General features: G+C 35.3%; 2 protein-coding genes and 1 pseudogene across 2 annotated transcripts; 1 reads left to right on the top strand and 2 right to left on the bottom strand.

Moving 5' to 3' along the window:
• Window positions 1-543: 543 nt before the first annotated feature.
• Window positions 544-4,415, bottom strand: LOC113288179 (annotated as a pseudogene).
• A 141-nt stretch (window positions 4,416-4,556) lies between these two features.
• LOC113288180 (nudix hydrolase 2-like) lies at window positions 4,557-7,537 on the bottom strand. The gene is made up of 9 exons (XM_026537135.1): window positions 7,360-7,537; window positions 7,018-7,244; window positions 6,646-6,711; window positions 6,332-6,469; window positions 6,069-6,146; window positions 5,922-5,972; window positions 5,770-5,804; window positions 5,391-5,499; window positions 4,557-5,164 (listed from the first exon to the last, which is right to left on the bottom strand). Exons 2-9 carry the CDS (start codon window positions 7,201-7,203, stop codon window positions 4,967-4,969), a joined length of 861 nt encoding a protein of 286 aa, XP_026392920.1. The 5' UTR covers window positions 7,204-7,244; window positions 7,360-7,537; the 3' UTR covers window positions 4,557-4,966.
• A 281-nt stretch (window positions 7,538-7,818) lies between these two features.
• Window positions 7,819-10,748, top strand: LOC113288178 (trihelix transcription factor GTL1-like). Its single transcript, XM_026537134.1, has 3 exons — window positions 7,819-8,366; window positions 8,673-9,777; window positions 10,203-10,748. The coding sequence occupies exons 1-2, from the start codon at window positions 7,942-7,944 to the stop codon at window positions 9,739-9,741; spliced, it is 1,494 nt and encodes a 497-aa protein (XP_026392919.1). The 5' UTR covers window positions 7,819-7,941; the 3' UTR covers window positions 9,742-9,777; window positions 10,203-10,748.
• Window positions 10,749-12,443: the final 1,695 nt, after the last annotated feature.

The following is a 12,443-nucleotide window of genomic DNA, read 5'->3' as shown; positions in this document are numbered from 1 at the left end:
ACCTTAAACTGTTTGCTAGCTTCCACAAGTATTGTTCCAAGCTTCTCCTAAGTTTTCTGTGCCTAGTATCTGTGTGTATTCCTTAGCTATTAGCCAAAGCCCTCTATTTATAGCCTTCATTGTACTCAGCCGACCAAGGACTTCTATTAGGAATCTATTTCCTGAACTAAGAGTATTGCCTAAAAACAAAACTCTTCCCTAACTAGTAAGAATTCTGCCTAAATAAGGATTCCTGCCTAGAATAGGATTTCTTCTCATAACTTAGCTTGAGGTTAACTAAGTTTCCTAAAGGAGTACGACTACACCTGTATCAGTGCATAAGCCTGACCTCATTAAAGTCGCCACCCACGCACCAAGGAAGATCCCAAACAAGCCTCATAAGACTCTAACTCTCTCCACATCCTTCTTCTTTCCATACTCAACTCTCACATGAGCTTGTGGTAATTTTTCCAGGTAAATTTGCTCAGGTAAAGTATATAAACATGAAAAATAACTCTGCCGCTCGTCTAAAGCATCTTCAACACATGTAAGTCCAACTTCAGCTAAGGGTTTTAAAATCTATTATTTCCAATATTTTTGAGAAAAATGAGCTTATGAATATTTCGTACTGTATTTTCTGATTAATATAATTTAACCTTTCCCTAAAAAGAAAAAACAAAACACAGCAACACATTTTATTTATACGAAAACATGCAGACATAAAAGTTGGACACCCCACACCCATACCGCCATTTCGCACTTGCATTAAGTAGTAGAAATCAAAAGTGTGAAGAAGAACATATCATCAAGCCTATCATTACTTGGTGAATTCCGACCGTACACCAACAATCCATCTTTCCCACCCAAACGTCCATATGCAAATGCACACCACCCACTAGGTCCAGGATGATCACCATGTGCTGCCCCATCCCCCAGCCGTTTCCAAGCTCCTTTCTCTGTATCCAAAACATATCCATCTCCAGCAAAATGCCCTGCACCCATGTGTCCTAGATCACTTGGATCAACTTCACCCCCGTAAATATATATATGTCCTCCAATTCTAACCGTCGAAAACACACTCCTAACTGTTGGTATGTCACCACTTGTTTCCACCAGCGTCCAATCTTCTTTCACCGGGTCAAAACAGTGTACATCATCCATTTCTTTCCCTGTGTACCTGTAAATGACCCATATTTTACCACCAACAACGGCTAAACCTGGTCCACCCCTGCCGGGACACTTTTCTCCGGGTGAGGAAAATGTAACCTACTTATGATCCCTAACATCAAATGCCCACAAATCATTCAATCGGGCGGCAACACCGCAACCACCAAAAATATAGACCCGATGATCGTCGGATGCAGTAAAATGATAACTCCGATTCGGAGGACCCGCACCTCCGAAAGAAAGTAGAGTCCACTTTTTTGTACATGTGTTAAACGAATATAGCTCGTTCAGTTCAACATGCTCTTTATCCCTGCCACCAAATACATATATCATCCCACCAACAACAGCCATAGTTACGCCGACACGCGGTGGTGGGATATCACCAGTAGCATCAGCTACGGACCAAGTGAGACTCTGGATGTCGAACACGTGGACATGGTTATCAACTAGTACACGCGGTGTATATTCACCACCGAAGACGTATGCCTTTTGTCCAACCACTATTACAGCGTGTGAACTTCTTGCTTCAGGCGTGTTTCCCTTTTGTTCAAGCTAATTGGAATTGAGGGTGAAAATCTTAATTAGCATCATAGGGTTCATAACATAAACATCAAAGAAATATCATATTTCTTTTCTTTTTCTTTTTTAAAAAATAAATATGAATATTCACCTGTTTTGTGCAATCATTTTAAAAGCTCATGGATGTAAACAGCTAATATATGATCTATCAAAATAAAAACTAGAAACATGATAAAATCTTAATTAGCATCATAGGGTTCATAACATAAACATCAAAGAAATATCATATCATATCATATTTCTTTTCCTTTTCTTTTTCTTTAAAAAAAAGAAATATGGATATTCACCAATTTTGCACAATCATTTTAAAAGCTCATGGATATAAATAGCTAATATATGATCTATCAAAATCAAAACTAGAGACATGATAAAATCTTAATTAGTATCACAGGGTTCATAACATAAACATCAAAGAAATATCATACTCCCTCCGTTTCTGGAAAAGAGATACTTTCACTTTTTCATTTTAGCCTAAAAATAGGCCAAATTGAAAAAATGAAAGTATCTCTTTTCCAAAAACAGAGGGAGTATTTTTTTTATTTTTCTTTTTTAAAAAAGAAATATGGATATTCACCTATTTTGCACAATCATTTTAAAAGCTCATGGATGTAAACAACTAATATATGATCTATCAAAATCAAAATTAGAGACATGATAAAATCTTAACTAGCATCATAGGGTTCATAACATAAACATCAAAGAAATATCATATTTCTTTTCTTTTTCTTTTCTAAAAAAGAAACATGGATATTCTCCTATTTTGCGGCAATCATTTTAAAAGCTCATGGATGTAAACAGCGAATATATGATCTATCAAAATCAAAACTAGAGACATAATGAAATCTTAATTAGCATCATAGGGTTCATAACATAAACATCAAAGAAATATCATATCATATTTCTTTTCTTTTTCTTTTTTAAAAAAGAAATATGGATATTCACCTATTTTGCGCAATCATTTTAAAAGCTCGTGGATGTAAACAGCTAATATATGATTTATCAAAATCAAAACTAGAGACATGATAAAATCTTAATTAGCATCATAGGGTTCATATTATATTTCTTTTCTTTTTCTTTTTAAAAAAAGAAATACACCTATTTTGCCAATCATTTTAAAAGCTCATGGATGTAAACAACTAAGATATGATCTATCAAAATCAAAACTAGAAACATGATAAAATCTTAATTAGCATCATAGGGTTCATAACATAAACATCAAAGAAATATCATATTTCTTTTCTTTTTCTTTTTAAAAAAAGAAATATGGATATTCACCTATTTTGCGCAATCATTTTAAAAGCTCATGGATGTAAACAGCTAATATGTTATCTAACAAAATCAAAACTAGAGACATGATAAAATCTTAATTAGCATCATAGGGTTCATAACATAAACATCAAAGAAATATCATATTTCTTTTCTTTTTCTTAAAAAAAATGGATATTCACCTATTTTACGCAATCATTTTAAAAGCTCATGGATGTAAACAACTAATATATGATCGATCAAAATTAAAACTAGAGACATGATAAAATCTTAATTAGCATCATAGAGTTCATATCATAAACATTAGAGGAATATCATATTTCCTTTCTTTTTCTTTTTTAAAAAAGAAATATGGATATACACCTATTTTGCGCAATCATTTTAAAAGCTCATGAATGTAAACAGCTAATATATGATCTATCAAAATCAAAACTAGAGACATGATAAAATCTTAATTAGCATCATAGGGTTCATAACATAAACATCAAAAATCATATTTCTTTCTTTCTTTTTTAAAAAAAAATGGATATCCACCTATTTTGCGCAATAATTTTAAAAGCTCATGAATGTAAACAACTAATATATGTTCTATCAAAATCAAAACCAGAGACATGATTAAATCTTAATTATCATCATAGGGTTCATAACATAAACATCAAAAAAATATCATTTCATTTCTTTTTCTTTTTTAAAAAAAAAATATGGATATTCACCTATTTTGGGAAATCATTTTAAAAGCTGATGGATGTGAGCTTATATGATCTATCAAAATCAAAACTAATGACATGATAAAATCTTAATTAGCATCATAGGGTTCATAACATAAACATCAAAGAAATATCATACTTCTTTTCTTTTTCTTTTTAAAAAAAGAAATATGGACATTCACCTATTTTTGTGCAATCATTTTAAAAGCCCATGCATGTAAACAGCTAATATATGATCTATCAAAATCAAAACCAGAGACATGATGGAGAAGTTTGATGGAATGATCAACAATCACATACCTTGACCCATTTGCCACTGATGAGAGCCATTATACTGAACTGCTGATTAGGTGGTAGGTTTCAATTGTAGGACTGCTTTTAATACTAGTTGAAGTTACTGTATTATATACACATGTGCATCCACTCTGGTTGGTTATGTTTTTGCAGCATGTTGTTTATGTCATATATGCAATCTACTGATGAAGGCCTTATCTAGTGGAAGCAGTTACTCCGCCAAATTTACTTAAAGACCCTAACACTAATTAAGAATTGTAAATGTTACTTCACCCAGATACAGTTGTTGTCAAATCCATCGATAGAGGTGGAGTGTGACTCATTATGCAAGAGACGGAAATTTGTTTCTTCCCCTTATCTCTGATCAGATGACATGGAATATGCCTTACTATGAAAGTGACAGAAATTCATTTCTCCCTAGCAGCCCCGCCGGTAATTGGTTCAGACTTCATAGTTTATTCATCAGTGCAAATGTCCAACAGATGAGCTTATTACTATTCTGGCTTCATATAATAAGCTTACTCATTTTCAATTCAGTGGGTTTAAGGTAACCAACAAATGATGTGTTATGCATGAATGGCTTTACTAGTAGAAAGAGTCAACAATAAGTCTGTGTTAGCAGCTGCGGCGGTTCTAACGCCACTGCAAGGAAACAACTCTTTGGAATTGGGATTTTCCAGGACTCCAGAATCCCAAAAACAGAAAACAAAAGAAGTGTTACGAAGTTACAGGGTCACCCTTAAGTGATGGAGCTTTACCTAGTGTCCAGTTGTTTTTTACTCTTTCTGAGTTTCTCGAGAATAAAAGAGAACAGTTTCTTCGTCGGAGTTGCGCTGTTTAACTAGCAAACAGAAACATGACACACTCCTCAGAAGAGGAATGTCACACACCTTGGTACAATTATTGTCTTGCTTACCCATAACGAAAAATTTGATGCAACATATTTACTTCTTGCCAGAGCACCAATCTGATTATTAGAGATTATGATGAAAAAGATCGCGGCTGTTCACATACAGGCAGCTTTGTTGATTAGAAAAACTTAAGGTTGTGGGAACTGACGAAAATCCTGTGTATCCTTTATCTATCTTCGCTAGACCAATGTCAATCATCGACTTTAAAAGACCTTCTTTTTTCGCTAGAGGTTGAGCCATAAATTCCTCAATTGGCATCCACTGAAAAATGAAAAGAAAAATAAGAGAACCCTCAGTTAAATTAGAGAATTGTTCAAAAGTTGACAGTTGTAACATTCTAAGCAACCATTACAGCATGTTTTCTAATCCTAAATATATAGAAGTTGATGCATATTTTTGGTTAATCTCAAGACTGTTATTCAACAGGAAATGAGGTTTTATGTACTTTCAAGTTTCAACTACTAATGAATAATTGAACATGACTTACCTCGGCGGCCTCAATCTCTAAGTCTTGTTTTTGGATGTCAAAGGAGAGCGGACGCAACATGCAAACAAAAAATAAATCCGACTTATGGAAGAATGACTTGTGGCTTTGCCTGTAAAATAAGACAAGGTTAACAGCATTAAAGACTCTAAAACTGTGGTCAAAATGAGAAGCACAACAATAAAATGACCCGAGAATGGCACCCAGTGGATGAACAGATTTGACTTGGGACATGATTTTATTTGACTTGGGATCATTCACATTATCCAAATTCAGTAGGTAACATATTTAGAAAATCTAAGTCCAGAGACTGGAAACAAAGGCATGGACTGAAAAATGAACCATTTAAAGGCGTAAATCAAAGATCAAGTAAATTCCTCACATGAATGCTAGGACTTCCACAAATTCCGTGTCGATCTGTAAATGCAGGTAATCAAAAAATTTAGAAGAAATTAGAATCTAAAACTATATAGAGATTTCACATGGTTGCAAGTTGTGTCTTGAAATGAGATAGATTGCATTTCCATCACATACTCCCGTCTCTTCTTTAACTTCCCTTACTGCCCCAATGGATATATCTTCACCCTGTTGAACAAAGAGTTTGACGTAGGGATGAACAGATTAAAATCGCTGTGGCTTCTTAAGAATATAAAATAAGTTCCTCAATTCTTAGATTCATACCTCATTTATAACTCCTGTGGGGAATTTCCACACACCAGTGCCCTTGAAAACTCCACTATTTTCCTGAACTACTAGAATCTATAAAAAAGATCAGCAAACTTTAATCAACAAACAACACTTCTTTTGCAGAACACAAATCTCCCAAAGTAGGAAGTGAGGACCGAGGCTCCCAAAGTAGAAAGTGGGGACCGAGGAGACAGTTTCACAAAAGAATTGGGAAATTAATGCTTACCATGAAATATCAAATATGTGGCATGGTTTACCTCTCTTTTATCATTCATCACAAAAGCACCGATACCCACTCGATGTGTAGCATTGATAGGAAGTGTGTTAGCCGTTTCAGGAATCCAATATACGAGCATTAAGTAGTTTGGCTCAGCATGGTGGTACCAGAAGCCTTCCTACAATTTTCAGTGAAGATAAGTGTAAGAATGCTGAAAGGTAGCACGCATCATGTGAGACTGAGATTACTATCGAAGATGCATGGAAGAACTTAAGTGCATAACAACGTAATTACATAACAGACTTGAAGTATACAAACATATAAGAAAAGAAACGCGGGAAGGAAAGCAATTACCTTGACTGCAGCTTCAACAAGGTTTACTAGTTGAATTGGTAATTTAATCCACACACCTTTTTTACCCTGTCAATAATAAAAAAGATAGCAATAAAACTACTGAAAGCTAGTAATACAATCTTTTGGTTCGAATGTACAGCGACTTGACATACTGAATGTGGATCATTACTCATGCACAAGTCATTCCAAGTATCCAACCATAGTTGCAATATTCAATGAGCATAAGCTGGCATATCATATGCCAGTAAAGTCAATGCTTAACGCGCTCATAAGAATTCAGACAATGCTGGTCAATAAACATTGATTCAATTACCAGAAACAATCAAGTCAATTTTTTATAGTTCAGTTGCAATCTAGTGGCTTGGGTTGTACCTGCTGCCTCCAATGCGATATTGAAGTACGAAGCGAAGAAACAAAAATGTCAGAATCCATAGGCTTATTCATATCAATAATAACACCATCGAAATGATCATTCGTTGCATTAAGTAACTCAACAGGTTCAAAACCATTTTCAGACACAGTTTGTTCCACTACAGATGATGATGACGAAACTGACATTTTCTTAGTATTGAAAGAACTTTTAACTCTTCCTGTAAAACCTAATTTACCAACAACAGCAAAATAAACAGTCCATTAGAGCTTTTTGATTAAGAGGAAGGACAAAAATAAAGGTAATTTTAACAATTAAATACCCCGAGTAAGAAGAGAGCATACCAGAAGTAGGGCGACGACTAGTTTTGATTGTAGAAGCAAGAATGCAAACTCTTCAATTTCCAATCGCACAATAATTCACGGTTTTGAAATAGGATTGCGAAGAAGTTCTACAGAGTGATTTAAACATCTAACTTCCAAAACCTGGATTAGACTTTTGATTACATTTGTTTTTTGATTCAAGATATTATTGATGAGAGAGACTAATACAAAGACTTTGGGTGAGAAAAACCCACAGTCGTATTCAGCTCGTATAAGTGTACAATACTCTCGTATTGGACCGCCAGATATTTCACTCAACAGTCCACAATAGAGTTTACGGATTACGGTGAATATTTGGACACGTCATTAGATAAGATGAGAGACAAATGTGAAAACCAACTCTTTACTGTCACTGTGCAACGTGTTTACCAAACACAAAACCCTAAAATTATTTACTCTTTTACTTTACTCTTACAAAGTTTTTCATTTCACAAAATTTCACCGCTTTTTGTTTCCTCTTCTCTTTCAAAGTTTAATCTTCACTCAAAAGTTCCATTATTTTTTTACTTTCATCCTCTGGAAATTTTCATTTCTTCTTCTTCGATGTCACTCACAGATTTATCTGAAGAAATTTCACCATTTTCAGTAACCGGAAATAATTTACTAGACAATTATCAACAAACACCTTCTTCATCAGAAATCGAGTTTCGGTCAGATTTACCTCTTCAGAAACTACGTCCTGTTAGAAATAATCAGTTTGTTACTGAATTTACAAACGGTTCTGCAAATTTTGACTCAATTTCACCTGATGTGAAAAATGAGGAGTGGTTTTGCTCACCGGTAAATGACTTACCGAGGAAAGACGATGGAGGCGGTGGAGTTGGTGTCGATGCTGTTGGTGGTGATAGTGAAAATCTTCGGTGGCCGCAGTCAGAGGCGTTAGCTTTGTTGAAAATTCGGTCGGAAATGGATTCTCAGTTTAGGGTTTCTTCAAACCCTAAAGGCCCGCTTTGGGAAATTGTTTCCAGGTAAAAGCTTCTTTTTTTTTTTTGTCTATGTAAATTTTTGTGATTTTAGGGGTTTTCATTTTACATGGAAAGATTTTTCTAAAGAATTTCTAAATCCTAACCAGGAAACTTGAACAGATGGGTTACCACAGAGATCCTAATAATTGTGAACAGAAATTCAGAAACGTTTTCAATTACTACCAGAGCACTATCATTACAAGTTGAATGTTGCGAAAGCAGTAGAATTTACAAGTATTTCAGTGAGCTCGAGAATTTAGATAATTCTTATCCTTCTGATTATGAAAAACCTGTTTTTGATCAAACCAGATTACAGGATACAATTCGAAAGACTACTCAAGAACCAAATGTGAGTCGAATGGAAGAAGAAGTTGGTGTGAAAACAACACACTCGGGTTCGGCTGATACTGTATTACATGAATTTGGTTCTGATGCTGGAAATGAAAATGTGGATGATGAATTTGGTGAAAGTTTGAGTAGGAAGAGAAAGAGAGAAATCCGCAACGAACTTAAAGATCACTTTGAGGATTTGGTGAGTAAAATGATGAAGAAGCAAGAGGATATGTATAAGGTATTACTTGAGACGATTGAGCAGAAGGAGAAAGATAGGATTACGAGAGAAGAGACTTGGAGGAATCTTGAAAGGGAGAGGATGAGGAAAGAGGAGGAGAGGAGGGCTCAAGATACTCAGCGAAGTTTAGCTCTCCTTTCGTTCTTAGGGAAGTTCTTCGGACAGCCGGAAATTAATACTCCGGAACCCCTGCGACAGCAGGAAATTAATACTCCACAATCCACGGGGCAGCAGATAATTAATATCCCGCAGTCTCCGGAATTATGTAGGGAAATAGTTTTACATGATCAGAGTCATCAGAAAAAACAAAAGGTTGAAGGATCAGAATATATGTTAGATGCAAACTTCAAGAGATGGCCTAAACATGAAGTACTAGCCTTAATCTCCCTTCGAACTGCAATGGAGCATAAATTCCGAACTGGTGCGGCAAAAATTCCAATGTGGGAAGAGATATCTCTGGGAATGGCTTCAATGGGGTTTACTAAGACTGCAAAGAAGTGTAAAGAGAAATGGGAAAATATCAACAAGTACTTCAAGAGAGCAGCGAGTAGTGGCAAAAAGCGATCGGAAAATGCAAAGACATGCCCATATTTTTACGAATTGGATATGCTGTACAAAAAACGTCTCATTAATCCTGAAAAGGCACCTGAGGCTGTCAAGGAAGAACCCCAAGAGAAAGAACCTCAAGAGAATAATTCTAATGGGGAAATGTTGACTACTTTGGCCCAAGTTTGTGATCTATTCTCCATGTCAGAGCCACTGTTGGAGCCCGCGGTTGGCCAATCAGGCTCCATGGACTTATCTTAATATACATCCATCTAATATCTCTGATACTTCCGGAAGGTACACGCGCATTTTATTTTCTTATACTATTTTGAGAATCATGAAAATCATTGTGGCATGATTCAATAAACATTACTAGATTATAGTCAATAGGGAAACAACAAAAATACTCCGTTCCATGTAATATAGTAGGAAGATTCACTGTTAAATTCCTTTTTGTGATAAAATTCACTGTTAAATTCCTTTTTGTGATATGTAGCATTATCCAAATAAAGTGCTTCCATGTAATCTCGATAAACTCACTTGTAGTCCAACATGAAGGTTCACTGTAGATTGGAAATTCATGGACTAAACAGATTAGTATTCACGGCAACCAAAAAAGTCTGAATATTTAGTAGTATACAGTTTTCTGTTGCATAGGAGGACATTTATGTACGCAGGAATTTGGAGCGCCTCCCATGCTTAATCTATTTTGTTGGTGGCAGGTCTGGTATCAGGTTGTGTACCATGCAGTTGGGAGAGCATATCTTCACGGGCCCTTCGTTTGTTATTCAAGATTTAGCCTCTACTCTGGAATAGTTAGGATTCAGCCATTCCAACACCTCGTCCTTCTCTTATCTGGAAGTGATGTTATATGAACTCTGTATTAGAGTTTGAAATTTTTGCAGAATTCAGCTGGATAGATGAAGACCAGATGAAAGATCAAGAAGTCTGGGTTCCTTGTAATACTATATATACCTTTTTTCATGAAAAGCTTTAAATTTTGACTGTATTTCATCGGCGATCTTATGTTACTTTGCGGATTTGTAAGTCCTACTAGGCCTTCTTCTGTAACTGTATGGTTTTAAAACAGGTCCGGGTTCAAACTCCCGCGACTTTTTAAGTTGCAAGAGGGGGGAACTTCATACTGTGTCTCCCATGAGTTGTGATTTTTTTTTTTTTGAAGCATATTGTGATTTTTTGTTTGTTACTTTTAAACCTATCATGTTAAATCGTAGTGGAAATATATTATGGGATGTCGTGTCTTTTGATGTTTGTTTTTGTGCGATTTATACTTGGTTTCCATTTTACAAAAAAGAGTGGGTAAAAGATAGAGAGTTATGAGTACGCCGGCCGGATGGAGAACTATCTCTCCCAACCTTTAATTCCTATTGGTAATGATGTACAGTACTATTAGAGTACCTTTTGGCATGTTGGAATCTGGTGATGATCAGAGGTACACAGTGAATTATAGAGAGGTCATCGGGTAAAGTCGAGGTGACATTTTTCGCTTTAGACATATCTCGTACCCGGACAAAGACCAAAGACCAAAACCCTTTTCTACGGGGTGGGATGAGTAGGAGACAATGTTAACTCCCGAAAATAAGACAGGTGAGTACCTGGACAATCTTTGTGAAATGTACTCTTCTAATCGCCAAAAGACACAATTAACCTCATCAATTTTGATATAAAACCTAAAATGCCGCCTTATGTTTAATTTCTATATTGATTTTAAATTCCTCGACTAGTCAATTCATTCTATCACAAATTCACAACCTAAGACATGGTACCGTGTCTATCACAAATTCACAACCTAAGACATGGTACCGTGTCGAAGGAATTTAATTTTATGTCTACTAAGAGCAAGGGCTATGGAATGAGTGTGTTTTGCACTCATTCATTGCCGAATCCAGTGAGAGACTGGGTGAAAGAGTTGTTTTTGCACTATGGAATGAGTAGAAAATAGGCTAAGAGGCTAATCATTAGTCGCTCAATAAGAAAAAAAACTACCCAGGCGGCATACCTTTAGCCGTTTTGGGTATATTTAGAGTTTTTTATTAATAAAATTCATGTGGGACCCGTTTTTTAGAGTTTTAAGTAAATAAAAAAACTATAAAAGTGTTTGGGAGGCAAATCTTTAGCCGTTCAAAATATTTTTTCCCCAAACGGCTAAACTTCAGCCGCTTAGTGAAGACATTCGGCTACTCGTTCGTTTCAATGAGTGTGTGGGTAATTTTTGATGAATGAGTGGGTGTTCTCACTCCATAGCAGCACCTAATTTGACCAAATCAAGTGAAACTCATTCATATTGAATGAGAACCCTCGTTCCATAGCCCTTGCTCTAAGGAAACGGGGAAAAAATCGAAATTTCGGAGAAAAACTAAACTAAAACAAAAAAAATATCAAAAGATGCGATCCACAACTTCAAATAAATGTATAAAAATATTATAAGAAAAAGTAAAGGGAAAAGCGGTTTCGTGGTAACCTTGATTTTTTAAGTGGCAAATTTTTCATGCTTTATCTGTGATTTATAACTTCCCTTTCTTTTGGGGAATGAAGATGTAAAGTTTAGTTTTTTGTGATGTTTTGGAAGTGTAAAGATGTAAATACCTTCCCTAAAAGTAAGTCTTGTTGTGGGCTCCAACCTATGAAAATATAAAAGAATGATTAAATATCAAGTTTAATGATTCCAAATAGGATTTTATATATAGTTTTTCCGAGCCATCTAAGGTTTTGTGGGAGATAATCTAGAATCCAACCTCGTCAAGTTTATTGACGTCTTTTTTTTTTGTAAGTTAGATATTGCGTTCTAAAGAGAAATAGAACTTTGGTGTTGGTTGTTCATATGTTAGCAACGATTGTTAATATAATAAATACTTCCAATAAGTTAGTTAGCTTAGAAACAGATAGATGTGTAATAGCTGGAAAAAAAAAAAGCTAAACAAGAATCTCATGTTGAAGCATGA

The sequence above is a fragment of the Papaver somniferum genome, chromosome 6 (genome assembly GCF_003573695.1).
Source record: "Papaver somniferum cultivar HN1 chromosome 6, ASM357369v1, whole genome shotgun sequence".
NCBI classification, from domain to species: Eukaryota; Viridiplantae; Streptophyta; class Magnoliopsida; order Ranunculales; family Papaveraceae; genus Papaver; species Papaver somniferum.
This window is presented reverse-complemented; position numbering and strand designations above follow the sequence as displayed.

Bases quoted from the DNA above. Each gene is read 5' to 3' on its own strand.
- LOC113288180 (XM_026537135.1), bottom strand. From the start codon at position 7,203: ATGTCAGTTTCGTCATCATCATCTGTAGTGGAACAAACTGTGTCTGAA. The intron at 5,973-6,068 runs GTATGAATCTAA...TTTGTTCAACAG, and splicing joins CCACAGGAGTTATAAATGAG to GGTGAAGATATATCCATTGG. The intron at 5,500-5,769 runs GTGAGGAATTTA...CTTATTTTACAG, and splicing joins GTGGAAGTCCTAGCATTCAT to GCAAAGCCACAAGTCATTCT.
- LOC113288178 (XM_026537134.1), top strand. From the start codon at position 7,942: ATGTCACTCACAGATTTATCTGAAGAAATTTCACCATTTTCAGTAACC. The intron at 8,367-8,672 runs GTAAAAGCTTCT...TGATCAAACCAG, and splicing joins CTTTGGGAAATTGTTTCCAG to ATTACAGGATACAATTCGAA.